Raw genomic sequence first — 22,332 nt, forward strand, 5'->3', positions numbered from 1 at the left:
ATCCAAGAGATAGAGTTGTATTGATCCATGACTCAAGAAAACATATTTTGGAGGGTCAGATGGGATCAGTTCTTGACCTTAACCTTGGAACTCGAAAATTAAGGTCATAGGACTGATCCCATCTTACCCAACAAAAAAGAACATAAAGCTAATCGACATCAAGAAATGATTAGATGTAACAACAATCTATGACTTCTGATCTGAACACATCTTTTTGAAGAGTAAAATAGAATCAGATGCCCTCCCTTAACATCTAAGATTTAGATATCATGGTCATAGATCTCATCTCATCTTACCCAACAACGAGAAAAAGTAATAGACAACCGCAAAAATCTATGGCCTTAGAAGAACATATGAAACCTATTTATATCAATATGTGAGAGCTTACGAATGAAACCATAATGACGTCATAGGAATTTTGCGAATAGCTCAACATTTTAAGAAAGATCAAAGTATTATGAAAATGCTATTCATATTGGCTCTCTAACATATCTCTTACTTTGATCTTACAGTCTACTGTGTTTGGTCGTTGTGCCTCAAAATCCACAAATCAGATACAAAAACTCAGCTCATTGAATCAGAAAAATAAGATTTAACATGAGGACTAGCATTGTTTCCCATATCATTACTATTGAAAGCAAGTACAAACCATAATGACACATATAAAATACCAATCCATGACATTCACTGAAGAAATTTTCTCCTTACAAAGAAAAACCTTAATACCAACTAACAAGAATAAGTGTTCTCTATCTCAAAGGTGGATATATATCATATATATATATGATAAACTAGAAAGAAACTTACTTTTCAGAAGATAGAGTGAAGTTGATACTCTGCTACAATGTTTTATGATAAAACAACTTAATTGTTGACGGGCAAAAGGCTTTCGGCGAAAGTAGTAAAAGAACTTCTAAAGCAAATATGTGGAACCGAGGAGGGGATTCCACTAACTTCAAACTCCGTCCAATTATCCTTCTTCCAATTGAAACAATAAAAAGATGAGCATTTCTTCTTCCCCACTTCTTTACCACAACCCCCTTTATGATAAAATGTTACTATTATCTTGTCATCTGATCCTACAAAAGTATGAAACTTGACACGATTTTCCTTCAAATCCAACGGCAATGTGATACTCTTAACTTCAATCCATCTTTCTTTGTTATTACTTGAAAAACTAGTACTAGTAGATGCTCTATTAATGTCCTCCTCTTCTTTCTTGTAATCATCATCTTCATATATATACATCTTGAAGACAGAATGGTTCACTCTGATTAGCATAGCTAAACACCCACTAACTTCTAATAAACTAACATGTCCGTAACGTGAATTGTCGCGAAAATGTTTAGATGCTTCACCAAGGATCAAATCAGGGACTGTGATTGTTCTGAACTTCTCCATTCCTACATCAAATGCAACTATGGATACAGGACCATAATCCCAAGAGCCAATCTGAAGTTCATAAGTGCTCCAATAAATGACACCATTCACACAAACAGAGTCTGAGTCCTCTGGTAGTCGTACTGGTACACATGGTGGAACGTCATTGATCCTTCTCCAGCTATTAATACCACCTTGTTGCCCTAATGTTAAAACCTCACAAATAAAACAAATGCGACCATCATCATGTGGGCGTACTTGCCACAGACAAAACAATTTGTGTTCATTAGTGGCAGGATCAAAACCAAATCCGTACTGAAACGATTCACACCTATACTTGAGCTGGAAAATGTCATATTGAGTATATTTTGGGGCATCTTCTAACAATGTTGAATAAAACGATGATGATACTTGTCGGGTACTGATATTGCATATACGAACATGACGCTCCAACTGTGGCTCAAGGGAACAGAATAAACCATTTACGGGGGGTTTCGTAATCATATCGTAATCGGCTGAGTCAACCTCCCTTACTGTATCAACAACGGCTTTCATATGAGTACCATTGTTGTCTTCAAAAACCAGGTCAGCTGTAATATAGAATTCCTTGTAAGGCCAACGTCTTATTTCAATATGTGGACCTATCTTTTTTGTCTTCGCCTCTGTCGATGGTACAGGAACAACGATAAATATACGGCAAGGGGGGCGTGTTTTGGAACGGGTAAGGTGTAAATGAATGAAGTTTTGATCTTTTTCGATCAAAGAGCACCATTCTTTAGAAACAGTCTTGAAACGGAAAAGGGTTTTGACAGGGAGTCTGGTTAGTATCTCATATACTAAGAAATCATTATGAGTAAGACAATCTGAAGTAGTAGTAGTAGTAGTAATAGATGATGATCTAACCATCTTCTTCAACTGGGTATTGTTGTTGAGATTAAATTTCATGGCAGTAAAAGCAGCAATTTTGATCCTAGTGAAAAATCAATAAAAGAACAAACTTTAAACAAGGATAAAGTCTAAAATAAATCTTTAGTTTATATTTAAATCGGATATAGAATAAAAAAAAAAAACATATATATATATATATATATATATATATATATATATATATACTAGGCATAATCCCCGCCCTACGGGCGGGGAAATGCCTTTTAAGCCAAATATAGAAGCGATATTTGAATATTTAACTTTCCTCTTTTTCTCCGCGTTTAATATTTTCTCATTGTAATTTTTAACTTTTCAGATCGTCTAAATATATGTGTAGTATTCTAGAAGTATAAGACGTAATTATCTTAAGGTATTTAAGGTTTAATTTGAGCCTACAAAACCATTTGACGTTCTTAAATTTGTTAAGAAAATATATTTCTCGCTACCGTGATGCTCATTACAACATAAATGATGAAATTTTTCCATACCATTGCTTAACGAACATACTTGATTTACCAGGTGTATATGAATCAACATCAGCCGTGTCCTATCAATCCACCATATACAAGAAAATCACGAAACTGTATCAAACTTATTCAAAAATATGAACAACAATTTACATCGAAGTAAATAGAAATGTTCCTTTTGATCAGATTATCTTGTTTGACATGTATTGATATAAGTATGTTAGGATTCTGATTAAAAATTTAAAGATCAAAATACCTAAAATCGAATAACATTTATCCATTTGTTACCTGTGGAGTATTTTTTACTAAAAGGGAAAGATAAAATAAGTTTTTCAGCATAAAAGATCGAGTTAACGCAAGATACTAATTAAATGAAGTTCTTAGACCGATGTTGTTAGTCCTATTTATCCACCCTATAGATGAAAAACACAAATTTTGATCTAATATACGCAAACTAAGATGCACAACCATGACGATCAAAGTAAACAAAACTATTTGTTGTGTTAAATTATCTTGTTTGACATATATACGCAAACTAATATGAACAACCATGACGATCAAATAAAAACTTAAATCTAATTGTTACTTAATTAGGTTGAACTCCTGAAAGTGTCATATGTTCAACATAAAACAAAACACCAACAACATTTATAGTAGCTTCATTTAACGTTGTTCATGATTCAAAATCTTTTTGTGGTATTTCAACACACAGTTCGTGACATTTACCCATTTACCACAACATGAGTAAAGATTGAAGATAGAATGTTGAATATAAATACTATCATTAAAAATAATCAATTTACGAACATGGGTTTGAATATATTGCACTTGTTTATACATCTAAAACAGCAAAAGGGAATATATAATTATTAGGAAAAACTGAATTTTTAAGTATATGGATGTAAATGGTTTTAAGATAATTAGAGTGAGAGAAAGATCGAATGAGAGAGTTACAAATAAAAACAAGGATAGAACATGAGAAAGATATAAACTTCAAATGGAATTATGCAAGAACGACTTATGAGAAAACATATTTACCTGGTAAGTTGGTTTATCATGAATAAGCTCTATGTAAACCAAAATTACAGTCAACGGTCTAAAGAATGAACAAACTAATTTGTATGTAACATTTAATCAAGGAAATTCCAACCATAAGTTCAAACAAATGGCTAAAAATTGAAGAAGAACACGTACTGAACTTAATTTGTGGCAACTCCATAACTAAACTGATTAATTTTTTAGGAGGGGATGATAATAAGTGAGAGTTTCAGATAAACGAAAAGTAATGAAGAAGCTTGCAGGGAAAGAAAGAAAAAGGTTGCGAAAGGCGATGAATTGAGAAATTACACTGCGGGAGAACCTTGTAGGGGTGTCTTTTAATTTCTTCGCAAGAGATGCACGCTCTTGATTAAAGAACAAATGATATCTCTAGTGATCCTCCTATAACAGATGGCTTACCCAGTTTTAGTTTCTACCTTTTACTTGGCAAGCTCCTAATTTTTAAAGTTTCAAGGAATCTAATGCTTGCCACATTTTCAACTTTAACAAGTTCATAGGTCTTGTCAAGATAATTTTGAATGTTTGCGTACTTGTTGCTCATTTTGCCAAGATAATTTTGAATGTTTCCGAACTTGGTGTTCTTTTTGCCTAGACTATATTACAAAACAAAATGGTCTAAAACAACAAGAAGAAAAAGCTTAGTATAAGAAATTTTAGTTGCGTTTGTTGTACATAACAATTTCGCTAAACAAAGAGTCTCACTCACACGGTAAGATGGGTTTAAGATACGACTACCAACCTGGATAATCCTGCAACGGTAGGAAAACAATGTTTAGTATAAGGAATTTAAAGTGCAAAAAACAAAAAAAAAAAAAAAGGATCATATCTTCTTTATGCGGCGGCTAAGTTTACCTCTACAAAATTTCAAGTAACTGGCCACACACTCTATCGTCTTCCCGTTGTACATCTCAGTAATTGAATCCTTCTCTACGAGTTAAAGTGGTAAGCCTAGTGGCGGAGGATATTAACAAACATATTTAATCTTTAAGTTAAAAAATGATAACTCAATTCGAATTGAAAATCTTGATATGTACTTCACTGATAGGATCTCTATTTTTCTTATCTGCATACTTCAACTGTAACAAAACAAGAAGCTGGAGGATTTGGTGCCAAGAAATTCGAAGAAAGAATTGTCATGCATGCAATGAATCAAAGACCAATTTATTTCACGGGAGAAAGGAGAAATAGAAATTGTTCACTTGTTCGTAATTTTTTGTCATTCTAAATTGGCGATGAAGAAAGTTTTGTTAGTGTGACTTTGAATACTTGAAAATTGTGTTTAATTTTGAGGAGAAATGGAGTTGTGTTCCGCACTCTCGGATTTACAGATTTGGGATTCATGAGAGGGAAAAAAGAGGAAAAACCAAAAAATAATGACAACGTGGGAATTTGATTTGTGAGAAATAAAAATTGTTCACCTGTTGGTCATTTTTTGTCATTATAAACTGGTGATGACGACAGTTTTGTTAGTGTAACTTTGACTACTTGAAAATTATGTTTGATTTTGAGGAGAAATAGAGTTGGGTTTCAAACTGGGATTTACAGATTTGAGATTCATGACGGAGGAGAAGAGGAAAAGATAAAAAACCAAAGAGTTGTGACAATGTGGGAATTTGATTTGTGAGAAGTGGGACAGAGAGAAATGAAGGACCTATACGGTTGGATTTTACTCGAGGTGGCGTATTATATGGTGTGATTTATGAAAGTCGGAAAATAAAGACATTAGTCTCGCAGCATAAGAGTTAACTCGATCAAACATATGTAATTTTTTAGGATTTTTAGTTCATATCATGTTATACATGGAAATCAATTATTATTTCAAGGTTCTTACGAGTTAATTAGTTAATTGTACGCCAACCTCTTAGTATTCTCCTGTAGAATTTTTCACATGAGTTGGAAGCCTTGACCTATTATCATTATTTGTTCATGCACCAACAATGAAATTTGTAATTCATCGATCAAAAATTCATCTAGATCTTTTGACTCTTCAATATAGCATTCGACATAACAGGAATTTGGAGTTATTGATATAATAACTATCCATCAGAACATATTTAATTTTTTCACTTCGAAATTTTGCCAAACAGACTGTGCAAAGATAGAAAGATGTAGACTGTGCAAAGATAGAAAGATGTAGTGAGAAATTTCAAATGAAGTTTTATATATGAGAAATTTCAAATGAAGTTTTATATATGAGAAATTTCATATGAAGTTTTATATATTCTAAAATCCAAAGAAACTAAAATGGCCGGTGTTTCAAGATGAAAAAAACTAAGGGAGAAATAGACAAATTGGAATAAAATTTGATATATATGGGAGGAGTAAGTAGATATTAAAATGAGAAATAATTACAGTGAAATTAAACTAAGAGAGAAATAGACAAATTAGGAAAAAAATTTGATATAATGTGGGAGGAGTAAGTAGATATTAAAATGAAAAATAATGGAAGAGGGAGAGATAAAGATGGAGGGTTAGTAATTATTAAGAAATTAAAAATAATTTAATTCATGTCCTAATCACATATCATAGTTCCAATCATATTAATTTTGTCTTAATCACATATCCTAGTCACATTCTTTTTTGTCCTAATCACATATCCTAGTCACATTCTTTTGTATTAATTGTGTCCCAGTCACAAGGATCTGTTTTGTATAATAGATATATATATATATTGATGTAGAGAGAGAGAGATTCACATACCAAGACAAAAAGTTCCATTCTTTTAAAGTTTTTCTAACTTTGAAGCTGAACTATGTGAAAGATTTGACTGTTCTTCTTCGACATCTTCCTCTAATTCATGTGTTTTCTTCAGGTCTGAGTGAGAACTGAAGCCAACTCTTAAACCCTAGAAAGAAAAAAAAGGGGAAGATATTGATTTGAAAGGTGCGAGAACTGAATGGGCCATCATTCTATTGGGCGGGTTACGCGTGTTTTTGTGATCCAATGGCCTCGTTCGACTAATTTTGGTCCAATTTTCTTAGTTTTGGTTCCAGTTTTGTTAGTTTGGGTTCCCAACCTTAGGAGTTAGGATTGTACGAGATGGTGATTTGTTTGGAAATAGGGGTTCCAAAAAAGCAACCATGCTCGAACCCCCACAAGCCGCCCGACCCAGATGAGTCCATTAGCACCCGATGTTTGAGAAGGGTACTACCCGTCCAGACTACAAACTCTAGCCGGTCAGAGTCTCAGACACAACTAGATGGTTTGGTCGGTTTTCTGTTCTGAGGCCAATAGATATTATTGACTTGGTTGAGCCTCTCATGTGGGTGCTCAAACAAGAGGCTTATTGTTTTTCCCGGGCTCGAATGACCCCACATCCAAAACGCCAAACATGTTAGACGGGCTCCGATAGGCAGATGGGGTGTCCAGATTTTGTGAGGTGCTCCTTCGAATTTGCCTGACTACCCTAATGGTCAAAAGCCTAATGTGTCTGATCCGACGGATCTGTTGATGTGAGTGCCCGTGAACCTTTAAAAGAAACCCCGTGTTTTTCAACAATTTTGTTTGCCAATTCTTTTAGGACAAGAAAAAAGTATTCCCATTTTGTGTTTTTTTTAGAAACATCAGAACTTAAAATATTGTGACTTTCTAGATCCTCTTCATATAATGGTAACATCTTATACACTATACAATAAAATAATGGGTATATGTAATGCGTACCTACACAGAAGAAGAGATCCTCGGCTGGAAGGCGACACACCTTTTATGAGGAGTTAGATGGAACTGAATCATGATTTTAACTTTTGAATCTTAAATATTAAAGTCATAGATTCGAATCCATCTTACTCGACAAAAAGGGCAAGAGAAATTTAGTTTCAAGAGATAGAGATGTATAGATCCATGACTCAAGAAAACATTTTTTGGAGGGTTAGATCTTAGATGGGATTAATTCTTAACCTTCACCTTAAAAATTGAAAATTAAGGTCATCGGACTGATCCCATCTTACACAACAAAAAAGAACATAAAATATCGAGATCACAAATGATTAGAAGTAACATAGACAAAACACATATTTTTGAAGAGTAAAATAGAATCGGATTTCCTCCCTTAACATCTAAGATTTCGATATCAAGGTCATAGATCTAATCCCATCTTAACCAACAACGAGACAAAAGTAATTGACGAACGCATAAATATGTGGTCTCTGAAGAACATATGAACCGTATTTATAACAATATGTGGGAGCTCACAGATGAAACCCTAATGACGTCATGAAAATTTCGCCAACAACCCAACATCTTAGGAAAGATCAAAGTTTTATGATAATACTATTCATATTCACCTAACTAATCTCCTACTTCGATATTGCGGTCCATTCTGTTTGGTCATTGTGCCTCGAAATCCACAAATCAGATATAAAAACTCAAGCAGTTGAATCACAGAAATAAGATTCAACATACTGACATTTTTCCAATATCATCACTTGCTTGGTGACATGATTATTTATGACATTTTTACACTATTCCTACCAACTATATTTTTCACAATGTCTCCAATGATGTGTTCTCCATTTCCTAATTTATGAACTTCCATTTAACCTCCTCCAAGCTTCTCCATGCTGTAGGTGGCATAAGACAAACATCAAATCTTCCATTGAAACAAAAAAAAAAAAAAAATCAAATCTATCATTAAAAATAAATCCCACCAATCACACCCAAAGTCCAATAACCATAAATAGATAAAAATATGATGATGTGGTCATTGCCCAACCAATCCCCTCAAAGAATGTCTCTACTGAGAATTGGAATCTTTCTATTTGGAGCTTGATGGTAGCAGTGATTTTAGGAAATGTCCTCTCAAAATAAAAGTAAGTGTAAACCCTAGTTGCCTTATGATATATTAAAAGTAAATTTATGATTGTACTGGTCGAACTACTTTATGAAAACCCCATAAACTATTTCATGAAACTCATTTGGAGCTTTCTTTTATGGGTCCGTGGGTATATGGCCCAAAATAATGTTCAAAAAGGGTTTAGGGTCCAATCTTCCCCAAAAATAGATTTTTAGTCCTTTTGTTCTTGGGACTAAAAACCCTTAATATATATTACATAATTCCTTCCATGTCCCAGTCGTTTTTCACGGGATTTTAATGTGTGGGGCCGCACAAAAATTTCAAACGGTTTAATGTACCTTGATTTTAGGATAAATTTAGGAAAAAACGGTTAGATTCTCACGAAAATTTCTCTCTCTTCTATAATCTGTTTAGAAACAAAATCTAAACTTTCCCAAATCAATTTTCTCTCTCTTCTTTACAGATTTAATATGAATATTTATTAGCCAAAAATATGGAGATTTATTAGAAAAAAAAAAGATAGAAACAAATCATAATTTCTCTCTCCTCTAAACAGATTTGGAAATCAAATTTTCTCTTTCCTATTATCTGAATCAATCTAGGATCAATTTAGCGTGATTTGGGGGTTAATATACAAAACATATATATCACTTTCTCTCACTTAACTTTCAGTTTTGGAAATAGTATATTTTTCTGGGAACATTAAAGCAGCATTTGTTTTCGTTTTTACTCATACATAAATACAAATCGAATACAAATTATGAAACAAATACGTAAATTATGTATTATTTATGACGAATAAACCATCATTAATAAAGTATACAACGTAATTTATCAAATGTATTTGGGTCTTGTTCAGTAAATTACACATAATTTCTATTACATAACACATAATTTCTTTTTCATTACACATCGTTTACATTCTGTTACCAAAAATTGTTTACACTATATTGTCGAAGAGCATATGTAGTCTTGAGCAGGACAAACAATATTTACACTATATTGTCGAAGAGCATATCCAAATGATTTTGCACCACCAGGAAACAAATGACCAACTTCAGTAGCAAATTCCATAAGTAACAACAAAACTGCAAAAAGAAAACATATACATTTGTTAACAAAACAAACAATTTACTAGTAACGACATGTATAATGGAATAAATTATGCATACTGTTTGTTAAACTTCATAATGTGTTAGGAGACAAACATAACGTTAGTTCGAATCACAAGGTCACTGTTATGTGAAAAAATATGTATAATGTGCAATAAATTACATATAATTTTTGGAACATTTATTGTACTATAAACGGCAACTGTTTTGTGAAAAAAGTACGCGTAATGTTGAATAAATTATATTTAATTTCTGCAGATTTATAAGATGTTTTTGATATTATTTATAAAGTATGTATAATTTGTAACAAAATACATATATTTTACATTCTGTTATAAAAACATCGTACAAAAGACGTCTGCGTTATGTATGTGTTATGTTCAGTAAACATCATGTAATGTCGTGTAAATTATATATCGTTTACATTCTGTTACAACCAAATCGTACTAGATCTACTCTGGATAAAAAATGATATGTAATTTATTGTAAACGATCCGTAATTTATGTTAAATTATATATCGTTTGCATTCAGTTATAACAAATCTTACGAGATCTTCTCTGCATCAAAAATTGTACGGAAACCTTGATGAAGATTTGAAGAAATGATCTAAAAATCTGTAACCTAAAACTACTAAAAAGTAACAAAATACATAGATACAAACACTTCTTAATCGCATTAGCTTCAGTAAAGACGGATTTAACATTAAGATAATAAAATCGGTTATGAATCTTAGAGAGAGAAAATCCTGAATAATGATGAAGATTTGACTAGATGATACAGAGAGAAATTCGATACTGAATTTGTAAGAATCAGTCATGAAGGATTGTCTCATCAAAATATATATCATTCAATAAACTTTTAGAGAGAGAAAGACAAGAATTTCATATTCATTTGAAACAGAATCATTTAAGAAGATGATTGTTAACCTGTTTAACAATATTAAGAAACTGTTTTTGAATATCTCTAATGAATATTAAACACAAATTTCTTTGCTTTAATGGAAGCTTTTCAGTAGATTAAGGTGTAGAGAGATAATCAATTATCATAAAATAAAACAAAATCACAAAAACTAATAACTTGATTAATGTTTTACCTGATTAACAATGGTGATTTGATTTCAGCAAATCAAAAGAATATGAATCAAGGTGTCCGATTTAATGGAGGATTTACTTTCGAATCAGATGAAGAGAGAGAGAGAGAGAGAGAGAGAGAGAGAGAGAGAGAGAGAGAGAGTGCAGAGACAATAAGGTTTCGGTTAGAAAACTTACTGATTATGAGAAGATCACGGTTTCTTAATATAAAAACGTGATTGAAGAGAGAAACAGGGAGATAAAAATGGAAAATATATTTGGTGATTTTGATCTTATAACTGTTTTTATATTTAAGAAAGATTAGTATAGGTATTAATATTTAATAGTTATTCTCGGGATTTGTGTTTTCTCTCTAGATTGAACCAAATGGACCAGATATCTATTTGTAATATTATTTTGGTTTTTATACCCTTTATGGGATTAGAGAGGACTAAAAGTCCTATTAGGGCCTATTTTTTGGGCCATACACCCAAAAATTCTTCTTTTATTTCACTTAATTCAAATCAATATCATTCAAAAATCAAAACCAAGCCGTAACTAGAGAACAAAGACATCAAGAAACATACCTCGAGGGAAGAAACAAATTGGTCAAAAATTTTAGAGAGAAAGAGAGACAGAAGAAAAATTCCAAAGAGATGGCATGATCCAATACAAACCCCATATTAAGTTAACCAAGAATTGGATCAATGCGATCCCTTTGGAGTTCTTCAACTGCAACAAACTTATTGAAATGGGTACTGTCAAATTCTCTTTAAAAACCGCTCTTGAAGTTTATATTTTATATATAGATAAGAGATAGATAAAGGGGGTATAAATGTTGGGTGAATTGTTGTTTTCCTTTGCTTTTTGGCAGCTATATAGTTCACACTTTAGTTATGAATGAACAAGGACGTTACCACCTAAGATGCATGAATGAACATCATATCCTGCCAAACTTGGGTTGGTCGAGTGGTTCAAATTGTTTGTTTAGAATTATGGATCGAACTCATTCATTCTAACCTAAGTTGTACTTCACAGGAGGTTAGCTTGCTGCACAGTGACATGTATATCTCTCTACTACATAAATGCATCACTTACGTTCAAACCAAGGCATCAAGGCGATTTTTAGCTCTTAAATTTCATCTCACAAAATCATATTAATGTAGATTCCGTGCTAAAATATAAGGGTTTAATGGCTCTTGCGACTTCGAATAAATGGTAATGGTGCTTCTCTACCATAAAATAAAGATAAACACCCCCTATCGTAACGAAGTTATAGGAGCAAGCTCCTACTCTACCACAAAATAAAGATCAACACCTCCTACCATAATAAAGTTATAGGTTCTAAGTTTAACATGTGTTGAGATTTTTTTGGTGGGTTAGTGGAGCTTTCACCACAAGCGGGCTAGTGGAATCTTCACAAGAAATGAAAGGCGCTACTCAAGTTTAATAGGTGTGGGTTAGTGGAGCTTTTATCAGAAACGGTGGGCTAGTGGAGTCTTCGCCAGAAACGAAAGGAGCTTTCTTCAAAATTACTGCTATGAATTTGACCCAATTTCATATGAAAACCAAAATTTCAAGCAAATATGAGCAAAACAAAATAACAAAAGATAACTTCACATATTTAGGTGTACCTGTTCGAATTTGACCCAATTTCATATCAAAACCAGAATTTCAAGCAAATATGAGCAAAACAAAATAACAAAAGATAACTTCACATATTTAGGTGTACCTGTTCGAATTTGACCCAATTTCATATCAAAACCAGAATTTCAAGCAAATATGAGCAAAACAAAATAACAAAAGATAACTTCACATATTTAGGTGTACCTGTTCTTACTGTTGGAACGTTGTTTCTATTTACACTTCGTTTACACCCTACTCAAAGGAAACGACAGAAAGAGTACCAATACTTCACAAGGAAGAACGATCTTCTCACTATATTCATCGTTCTCACACTAAATCACAGTTGCATTTATGATAATCCAACTACAATTTAACATAAGGGTAATCTAATGCAGATTACCACCATTCTGTTTTCTTCTTTTTTTTTGTTCTTGTTCTGTTTTATACATAAGAGTCTGAGTTAAATATACATCACATAATCGAGGAAGATTAAAGGCCTAAATTACAATAATCGTAAAGAATTAGATATGAAGCAACTCAATACTGTACATTTTGGTATAGCTTCTTACCAGATATCATCACTGAAACCAACTGAGGTTGAAGGATTTGGCTTATCTTCTTCCTCTTCCATTTCCACCTCTGGTTCTCCAAACTCGGGCGATTCAGTATCAGCAAGGTTCTTCAAATCAACCACTGTTAGCTCATCTAAATGCCTCACCACTAAATCAGCTGCTCCTAATTCGTATATAGGATGTTTACTAGCAACTGCAACACATTTCATTCGAACATCATGAGCTGCTTCCACGGTTGAATTTGAATTTCCGAATACAATACATCGTTCAGGTATGAACTTCAGAAGTTGAGCTGCATAAATGAACATCTCAGGATCTGGTTTTCCTCTGTAAACATCTTCTGCTGCCACAATCACACTGAAAAATCCTTCCATTTCAACTACCCTAATTGCAGTTTCGAGTATATTTCTTGGTCGAGTAGAAACCAAAGCCATCGGAATCTTGTAATTCATTAAAACGTTTACAAATTCACGTGAACCACTTCGTAGTCTATAAATCCCACCTTGTAATCCTTGATATATTTCTTCTTTTCTATTCGCCATTTTCCTCAAAACTGCAGGATCTCTCGACCAACAAAGGACCTCCGAAATTGCTTGTTCATTCTTCATCCCTTCAATTCTCCTCAATATAAAAGCTGGGGGAGGAGATTTTCCTTCTTCTTGTGATAAAGCTAACCAAGCCTGTTTTTCTAGATCAGGATTATCTTCGATTATAACTCCATCCCATTCAAAAATGGCACCTAACCAACCACAACCCATCATTTCTTGTCGAAGTAATGGGTTATGAATCGAAGGATCATCAGACGTGTTCCTCGGTGGCCATTGTCCAGCTTTTCGATACGAACCAGTATCAACAGGATAATTCAAATTTTTAGGTATTCGATTTTCTTCTCTAGATGAATAAGCTTCTTTCGTCAGCTGCATTGCTAGAGCCTTAATCGACGCAGTATATCGATACATTCCCCATTTTTCAGTTTTTGAACTAGTACAAATAGATCGACAACCCATAAAATCTGTCACCGGAAACTGAACAGAGTTACTAGTTCTTCTTCTGAAAGACCCATCCTTATAAGAAGATTGATAAATAGGTCTGTACCCAAGAAGTGATGTTGTGGCAATTGAATCCACCATTTTCACTATACTGGAGAAAAGATTAAGACTTGACAAAACTCGAACTAGACGCAAAGTCCAACTTCGAAAACTTACTCCTTTATGAAAATCAAAATTCGGTTTTGCTGTCCAGGAACTAGAATCTCCCTAAAACCAACCAAAGATAACCCAAATTCCTACCACCCAAAACCTAATTCAAGACTCAAAAGTTCAATTTCCTTCCTTTATACCTTTCCCCAAATCACACATAAAAATATATGCTTTTTCCAACCTCAGAATTAGATGCCAATATCCATAATAACCATAAAATACTTTCTTGAGAAATTGAATGAAGCATAAACAGAAGAATTTTTATCTGCAATAATCAAGATACCACCATTAATCAAATACCCATTAAAGCCATAATAAATAAAAACACACCACTAAAAAGAAGATAATTAGTACTACCCAGATTCAAAAATCCCTAAATAAACATAGTTTTCACTTCATCTAAGATAAATTATGAGTTTAGGGCACTTGGGTATCTACCAAAACTACATAATTTTACTGTTAATCAATATAAAATTGAAATTCAAGATACCCAGAATCTGATTTTGTCTAAAGATTGAATCTTTTGAAGTTATATAAGGAGATTAGTATGAATTGGAAAAATTGAAGTAAAGAAAGAACCTGAAAGAGAAGATCCAACTGACGAGATAGAGAGAGAGAGATCCAAAATGAGGGAGGGTAAAGAAGAGACAGAGAGATTGGGGAAGAAAGGGTGGAAAATTTTGATGTTTATTTATTTCTTTTTATTTCCCTCTGAAGAATAAGATTATTGTGGCTTATAAGTTATAACTTGTAGGAGAAAGCAATTGAAGAAGACTTTACCGACTATATCGGTCACATCTTTCAATTGCCCATATATGACCCACACCTGTCCTATCTACTAATATGATATTTTTCTTGTGTGCCTCTCTCTAAAGGCTCCTCCTCCTCCTTTTGTTCTTAGCCTAATCCATCTCTTGCATCTCATCAAAAAAATCCATCTCTTGCCACTTTTGTTGGTCGGCTCCGATCGAGCTGTCCAAGACCTAGAGAAAAGGATAGTCTTAGAGCATTTGGATCGGACCTAATTCATTTTGTTCAAGCACGACACAGAATAGATCTAGTCTGAATACCATCGTACTGCACCGTTGCTGAAGTGCAAAGAGAAAGAGAGATTGAGTATCAGGAAAGAGGACGCTCCCTATCTTCTTTTGGTTTTTCTTCTTTTGATGCATTGTTTTGTTTATTTAGTCGAGTTATGATATTGTTGATGATGTATTTTTTGAGTGATGGGATGGGATGATTAGGTGATGTAATGTTGTTTTCTATATTTAAATATATATACTAAAAAATATTATTTTACTTCATAAGAAAATAAACTAGTAAATTTCGATCTCCTAAAACCCCAAAAAGTCAAATATGACGCTTAACTCTGAAAATTTGACTAACCCAAGCAATCGGCTTTAGCTAGGATGTGTGAGCGACCGAACTACAGATGGTTTAGCTTGTTCGGGTGGACCATGTTGTTTTTTAGGTTGGGGCCAGCCGACCTTTTCGGGTCAAATATCACGGTTTAAGTACACAAACATAAACCTAAATATCCATGCTCTATTTAGCAAAATTAAAATTTTCCTACTGAGGGTAGTACAAGTCTTCAAAAAAGGTAAAGAGGGTAGTACAAGTCATCTATTTTCTATTTTATGGAAAGATTCAACAAGCAACCTACTATTTAAGTTCTTTCCTTGACTTAATTCAACAAGCAAACTCACTAATTTAACCAAATCAATTTTGCTTTAATAAAGGGGATTACTTGTGTTTTATGACAAAGATGCCTCTACTTGTTAATCACACTAATCATACTTCTATTCCCTAACCATCTTCTAACCCCCTTGAACTAATCAATTTGTTATGGGCATTAAACATAATATAATAAAACTGCAATATCAGAATTAACACACTAAACATATTTATTTTCTTAGGTTTTGGTTTGTCATAATCTGTATACAAGATAACGAACAAAAAAACAAATCAAGTTGCAGGTATGAACACAAAAGATTACACAACGGAATTCGTAGGTTAAACCATGAAAATCATGAGTTTACTTTTTCATTCTTTCGAGTCCAAGTCATCGACGAAACTTCAGTGCCTTGAATCAACAAAAAAGTGCATTTCAACCTTGGAGTAAACGTGTACCGACTGTCTGGTATTGTAGAAGCTTCCAGATGTGGCCAACGATGATCTCGACAAAAAATTCAAAAACGCAAGACTCTAGTTCATGGTAGGAGGTTCCCTGGAAATGGGATCATCAATAGTTAGTTTAGAGCCAAAACAGAAGAATGAACGGACCACAAAAAAGAAGTAAAATACAATAAGTTGAGTAGTTATCGCGGCCCCTACATTAGTTGTCAAGGTTCAAAAAAGTATGCATGAATGTTTCGCCATACACCCGAGGACAAGGCTAAGCCAAGTAGACAAAATTTAAGAGGCTCTAATGGAGCCAAGTAAGGGATATGTTTCCCGATCAAAATTCGGGTTTATAGTCCAAGCCTCTAAGGTGTTTCATATTTCCTCAAGAATCAATATTGATTTCTATAGAGATCGATGGCAAATTCGAGACATGTTTGATTTGACAGGAGGCTAAAACAATGACAGAAAAATTCAACATGATTCATCTGATTTCGAAAGGAGAAAGCAGCAAACTCAAAATAGAGATGAATTTCTATATTGACTCTATATATATTCCCTTTATGCTAATACGGATATGAAAATTTTTTGTTCTTCATTCCGAATCAATGTGTGTTTCAATACCGAATCAAAAGGTAAAAAACTAAAAGAAGTGAAGGGCAAACTTACTCGGGGGTGACTTTATTTTTACGTGACTCTTTTGTAACTCCATAATAGATTGGTTCGCTGCCACGAAGCATGATAAAGTTCCAACCGAAGTTCGACCCCCCGACAAGAGCATCTTCCGACTTTTTATTGGAGTCATTCATACCCAAAACAGGGTCAAGTATTTTCTGTGATATATGGTCAGATTGAGGTTGTCCTTCCGGGTGTCTCTCCGCAGGAGTTACTTCGACTTTGCTTAACCCTGGCGAAGATTGACCTCCAGATAGGTTCTTAGACTTCTCAATTGTGGTTGCTTCTGACACCATCTGTTGGTACAAATCCATCAAAAGCTTCATCTCTACATATTGCAATTAAGGGACATTAGGATTTAGGAACTTGCATCTCAACACGAGACAAATGCCAATGACTATCAAAGGAGAAGGAATACAAAAGCAAATCATCTTGCTGAAAGCATCACACCTAAACTCATATTCGAACAAATAACAAAAGTTTGTGATTATCTACATTTTGCGACCAGGTTTCAACAACAAAAAAAAAATCTACATTTTGCGACCAGGTTTAAAATGTTCACTCATTTTGGGACCATTTAAAAACACTTACGGGTTTTAATTTCTTCAGCAGCTTTACTATTTCGAAAATCAGGGGTCCGCAAAATCTGCAACAGTAAATAAGCAGATGTTAGGTTCTTCACAGGAAATGAACTACATATATATTTGTGGACTTTTACTATCATCAACATCACCAACTATTTATTGAACTGGAAAACTAAAGAGACATTCATAAATGATATTTCCTACAAAGTAAATGAACCTGATAAAACGAGAGAGAGAGAGAGAGAGTATAATGTGATCAGGAAGAGTTCCCTTGAGCCGTGGCGCCTGAACAACCCGAATAAGGTTTCTTATCCAAAGAACAACGACAAAATAAGAGCCGAGTTCATTCAAAAGCATACATGCTTAGGTCATTTCACTATGAAGATTCTAAACCCGACCAACTTCTGTTCTATGGCTATTAGAGGGGGAGAGGAGGGCGTCGACCGTCGGGAGTAGTTCTGCCCCTGGTGTCATTCCCCTACAATACTTTTCTTTTCCTCTCTCTTCACAATACTCGAGAAATTATATTATCTTCAACGTGTATTCTAGTTTCCCTCATGAACCGAACATCAAATGATTTTATCCCACCTACCCAGCCACCACCACACACACAAGTGAGACTCTCATCTGAATGGTACCAACCAGCACCTTTCTCTCCCAAAAACATTTCCACCTTGGTGTTCGTAATTTTATACACTATGTGTTCCTACACTTAGGTATTAAGCAAACCTTATTGCATTTCTTAACCAAAAGTAAATGATTTGTAAGAGTTCCTCGGGTTGTAAACATGATCTACACCAAGTTTGGTTAAACACATGATCCTACTCCACGATTTGTTCAAGATCCAATGTGCTTAATTATTTTCAGAAAAGAACACAAGAGGCTCTATATGATTTCAAGATTGATAATTGGACATGATTAAGACTTCAATTCACAAACGGCTCTCTACCAAAGTGCTTTTGGCCATGCGCGACATGATTTTCATCTTCGGATAAATGGAGCATGACCTAAATCTTACATTAGACTTTTTTTACTTACAGATACACCAAATGAGTCTATTGGAAATGAAAGCGACGGGGTATTACAAGTACAACCCTTAAATCGTTCTCAAGTACCAAGTAGCGACGGGGTATTACAAGTACAACCCTTAATAGATACAGTGTGAGTTATTTGATAGTACTACCCAAGACCTAGATTATAACCATGATCTCAGCAATTTGTTGTTCTTCAAAACCAACTAAACTGCTACAGATTATGAAGAATCACAAACTAAAGGAAGAAAAAAACAGGAAAAAACCCACATCATGAGACTAAGAACAAAACAACCAGAAAGGAAATCTAAGGAAGTTTCAGAATCAATCCTGAAATGGTCCTTCCCAGAAATGAGGTACACCACAGTCAAAATGGGAAAGTAACTTTTTCAGGATTTTTTTTGTCAGAACCCTAATTCCTGAAAACTGGGAGTAGGTGACCTTAAAAGTTTTGTTCTTGAGAAACCAATCAGGATTATGAGAGAATTAAGAAAGTAGAAGAAAATCGCTATCAAGGGAATACCCACCCACATTAATAGAACAAGAACAAACCCATAAAAAGAAAAAATTAAACAAGTTTTGATCTTTTCCTTAAATTTGATTGAAATGACCAAATGGGTAGTAGTAAATTACCTCGATGAAGTGAGGTCGAAGATCTTTGACAATTGCCCGGATCTTGAAGTACTTAGAATAGTGAGAGTCGACATTATCATCAAGCTTTCTCTTCATGCTTGAATGAGTAGGAAGTGGTGGTGGTTGAAAAGCAGTTGAAGGAGGAGGTTGGGGTTGGGGTTGGGGCTGGGGCTGGGGTTGGGGCTGGGAGGGAGGTGATTGATTTTCTGATGGTGATGCGTTTTGGGCTACAACTGGAGGAGGATTTGGTTCCTCCATGGTTGGATCTGTCTGATTCTTGAGAACACGCAGTGTACTTTACTTGTTTTCACACAATCTAAGGTTGTGTTAATTTTTATTTAGCCTACAACTTTTAACTAATTCACTTTCTTGGTCCCTGTAGTTGAGAAATTCAAATTGTGGCCCCCACTCTAACCATTATGTTAGTTGTGATGTTGAGATTCGTAAGGGAAAAAAAAGTCGGGAACAATGTTTCAACATAACATTTTTATACACGTGCGTCAAACATGGCTAATAGCGTTGCAATAAGAAGCCTACCTAGTAAAAGAGATGTCAGCTAAATCGAAAGTAACAGGTGGACGAAGTAGAGGGAGAAGAAATCGAGCATTTCACCAAAAGGGCAATGTTGTTTATTTTGCAACTTTTGCTCACAAAGCACAAAGAAATATGAAAAGAGAAACCACGAAACATGTTATAAAAGATATGATACGTTCGAACCCAAAAATGTGATTCACAGAAGATCTAAACAAACTCATTCACATTGTGCAAAAACTATGACGAGTGAATGAAGACGGAAGAAATGGTTTAGGACTGAAAACCATTCTTTTCAGCGCAAATGCAACTATGATCAGTCTTTCCTCGTGGCGAATACACAACTATAATCAGTCTTTCTTTTTGGTGAAAACACAACTATATTTAGTCCACCCAACGAGTAGTAGAATTTTGAGAAAATAAGTTTCCATCGATAAATTTTGGGTAAAGTTGAGTAGATGCTTTTCTAAGCTTTGGGATGCATTTTATGGGTTAAAAGACATTCAAACCTAAAGGAGGAAAACTCTATAAAAATTTGATGTACTGTAGTTACTTTCATGTAGCAATGAAAAGGAAAAGGAAAAGAAAAAGAGGGCCCAACCGGGTTCGAACCGGTGACCTCTTGATCTGCAGTCAAATGCTCTACCACTGAGCTATGGACCCTTTTGTTCTTTAGGTTCGAGCAAGGAATATATTATCGAATCTAAAAGTCTTCCCACACTAGGCAGTAGAGTTAAAAAAGTTCATTTCAGCATTTAGATTAAGAGACAATTTTGAATACAATTTTCAGGAATCAAGGAGGTTCATAATTACTTGAAGATTACTTGAAAATTTCAGTTACAAAAGGTATATAATACAGCAATTTATAACCTTTCCAAGGACTTCATAGAAGTGCCTAAAGTTCAAAGCTGAAATCTAAGAAGAAGCAAAACAAACTGAAATCCATTTTGTTTTGGTTTATTCATTCCATCTTTTACCACTCTTACTTATGCTGATCATTTACAGAATCAAGTTTGGCGTTACCACTATTTTTACCCTCGGATTCTTTCTCTGAACCAAAGATGTAGCTCTTCACCGAACTTTCCGCTGATTCTATCATCTTCTTGATCTGAAATTATACGCATACTCATCATAAAAGAGTTTCTTTTTTCGATCATAAATCTTGTCATCATAGCTATATTTATTTGTCATAAAAGTATATTATCTACTCTAAACGCAAACTCATACGAAACCCAAAAGTAGAAATCACTTGTCCATCAAAGGGATTGACTCTAAGTGCTTAGAGGTCTCGACATGGCTTTAGTAAAGATGGTGTCGTTATCTTCTAAGTTTTGTTTTTCTTTTTTAAGTCATTATCATTTGAGAAGTTTTATCACCGGTTTAATGATTTTTGCCTACCCACATTGATGTTCACTTAAAATATTCTATTTTGTGCTTGTTAATCAACAACTATCACAAATTAACAACTAAAACCTTCGAAAACGACATAGTCAAACACGTTTTGGTACATTTTGTTGTCCTCCATCTTCAATGCCGACTAATTTTCATTACCCGGATCATGACAAAAACCTATAAAGAGGATCTTGTGAAGTTAGCATACTACTATACAGTGCTTGATTTTGTAGAATTGTATCTGAGCTTTCAAGGCTAGGTGGATGAAGACAAATTTATCAACTATATTGTCTAAATTTTAGCATGAACTAGTGTCATGAGTTCAGGGTTCAAATTTTAGGGCAAAGTTATATAATCTATGAACTAGTTCAAAGCAAAATAAAGTCCCAAAGTTTCAACTCACCAGACAGTTCTAAAGTTAGCATCGGGTTTAGTAAAAGAGATGGTCAAAATAAGTCTCCTTTTCTTTGGATAGTAAAAGAAATTGCTAGTTAAGGGTATCAATCAATCAAACTATAACATAGAAAAAGAAAGATCCACAACCTACCAACAAGTAAAATAGAATGAACCCTAACCCTAAAATGGAAATTCAGAGCAACTACCCAAAATAGAAAACTAAACCACATAATTTTCAAAAATTTAGAGAATCAAATAAAGAAAGTGAAAAAGTAATTAACACCCGTAATAAAACATAATATCAAAAATAAAATTCAAGAACAAGATTGTAAAAAATTAAGAACTTTAACAACCTAAGAATGAAAAAAGAAAGTCAAAAGGGATGAAACTTACAGGGTCAAGAACATTGGGTTGAGGACCATAATCAGAAGTGAGGAGGAAATATGAAGCAGTGACAGCAGCTATAATTGATGTTCTTCTAACAAGCTTATCTGTTCTTGGATCCATTTTTGTTTATTAATTCTACTGAAAGTTTTGGGCCTTTTGGGGTTGGATTGTTGGATGCAAAAGCACAGAAGAAGAACTAAGTAGAAAGTCAAGAAAATAGTAAAATATGCATTTGCTTTCTTTTCTTTTATGGAGGATTTTTCCACCCAAAATTGGACTCATAGTTACAGTTGGAGTCAGCCCTTAGTGTTAGAACTGCATGAAACATTAAACTGCTTACAATAGCTAAAAGGTATGGTTTGTTTTTTTTACCTAGC

General features: G+C 34.0%; 3 protein-coding genes and 1 non-coding gene across 11 annotated transcripts; all 4 read right to left on the minus strand.

Moving 5' to 3' along the window:
• Positions 1-591: 591 nt before the first annotated feature.
• On the minus strand, positions 592-15,718 carry LOC147535343 (Haloacid dehalogenase-like hydrolase (HAD) superfamily protein). 8 transcript variants are annotated; one of them, XM_086645453.1, is made up of 5 exons: positions 14,785-15,718; positions 11,396-14,470; positions 7,494-8,392; positions 6,534-6,678; positions 592-2,350 (listed from the first exon to the last, which is right to left on the minus strand). In XM_086645453.1, the coding sequence occupies exon 2, from the start codon at positions 14,134-14,136 to the stop codon at positions 13,000-13,002; it is 1,137 nt and encodes a 378-aa protein (XP_086501579.1). In that variant the 5' UTR covers positions 14,137-14,470; positions 14,785-15,718; the 3' UTR covers positions 592-2,350; positions 6,534-6,678; positions 7,494-8,392; positions 11,396-12,999. The 8 variants fall into 8 exon arrangements, with proteins under 8 accessions (XP_086501579.1, XP_086501577.1, XP_086501578.1 ...); XM_086645451.1 differs by having other exon boundaries at positions 13,004-14,470; positions 14,785-14,950; XM_086645452.1 differs by lacking the exon at positions 7,494-8,392 and having other exon boundaries at positions 13,004-14,470; positions 14,785-14,950.
• A 373-nt stretch (positions 15,719-16,091) lies between these two features.
• LOC147535344 (uncharacterized) lies at positions 16,092-19,593 on the minus strand. The gene is made up of 4 exons (XM_086645458.1): positions 19,250-19,593; positions 17,593-17,647; positions 16,996-17,329; positions 16,092-16,432 (listed from the first exon to the last, which is right to left on the minus strand). The coding sequence occupies exons 1-4, from the start codon at positions 19,505-19,507 to the stop codon at positions 16,411-16,413; spliced, it is 669 nt and encodes a 222-aa protein (XP_086501584.1). The 5' UTR covers positions 19,508-19,593; the 3' UTR covers positions 16,092-16,410.
• A 778-nt stretch (positions 19,594-20,371) lies between these two features.
• TRNAC-GCA (transfer RNA cysteine (anticodon GCA)) lies at positions 20,372-20,443 on the minus strand. The gene has a single exon. It is a non-coding gene; the product is annotated as a tRNA-Cys (tRNA).
• A 120-nt stretch (positions 20,444-20,563) lies between these two features.
• LOC147535346 (UvrABC system protein A) lies at positions 20,564-22,203 on the minus strand. The gene is made up of 2 exons (XM_086645463.1): positions 21,962-22,203; positions 20,564-20,888 (listed from the first exon to the last, which is right to left on the minus strand). The coding sequence occupies exons 1-2, from the start codon at positions 22,073-22,075 to the stop codon at positions 20,763-20,765; spliced, it is 240 nt and encodes a 79-aa protein (XP_086501589.1). The 5' UTR covers positions 22,076-22,203; the 3' UTR covers positions 20,564-20,762.
• Positions 22,204-22,332: the final 129 nt, after the last annotated feature.

The sequence above is a fragment of the Eschscholzia californica genome, unplaced genomic scaffold (genome assembly GCF_041429995.1).
Source record: "Eschscholzia californica isolate CP2 unplaced genomic scaffold, dmEscCali1.0.p SCAF_6, whole genome shotgun sequence".
In the NCBI taxonomy this organism is placed as follows: Eukaryota; Viridiplantae; Streptophyta; class Magnoliopsida; order Ranunculales; family Papaveraceae; genus Eschscholzia; species Eschscholzia californica.

What these genes read in the sequence shown, in the direction of transcription:
- LOC147535343 (XM_086645448.1), bottom strand. Translation starts at nt 2,325, where the DNA reads ATGAAATTTAATCTCAACAACAATACCCAGTTGAAGAAGATGGTTAGA.
- LOC147535344 (XM_086645458.1), bottom strand. Translation starts at nt 19,507, where the DNA reads ATGGAGGAACCAAATCCTCCTCCAGTTGTAGCCCAAAACGCATCACCA. An exon ending in TTCGACCTCACTTCATCGAG is followed by an intron (nt 17,648 to 19,249) that starts GTAATTTACTAC and finishes TTACTGTTGCAG; the next exon opens with ATTTTGCGGACCCCTGATTT. An exon ending in TGCTGAAGAAATTAAAACCC is followed by an intron (nt 17,330 to 17,592) that starts GTAAGTGTTTTT and finishes TGCAATATGTAG; the next exon opens with AGATGAAGCTTTTGATGGAT.
- LOC147535346 (XM_086645463.1), bottom strand. Translation starts at nt 22,075, where the DNA reads ATGGATCCAAGAACAGATAAGCTTGTTAGAAGAACATCAATTATAGCT. An exon ending in AACCCAATGTTCTTGACCCT is followed by an intron (nt 20,889 to 21,961) that starts GTAAGTTTCATC and finishes GTATAATTTCAG; the next exon opens with ATCAAGAAGATGATAGAATC.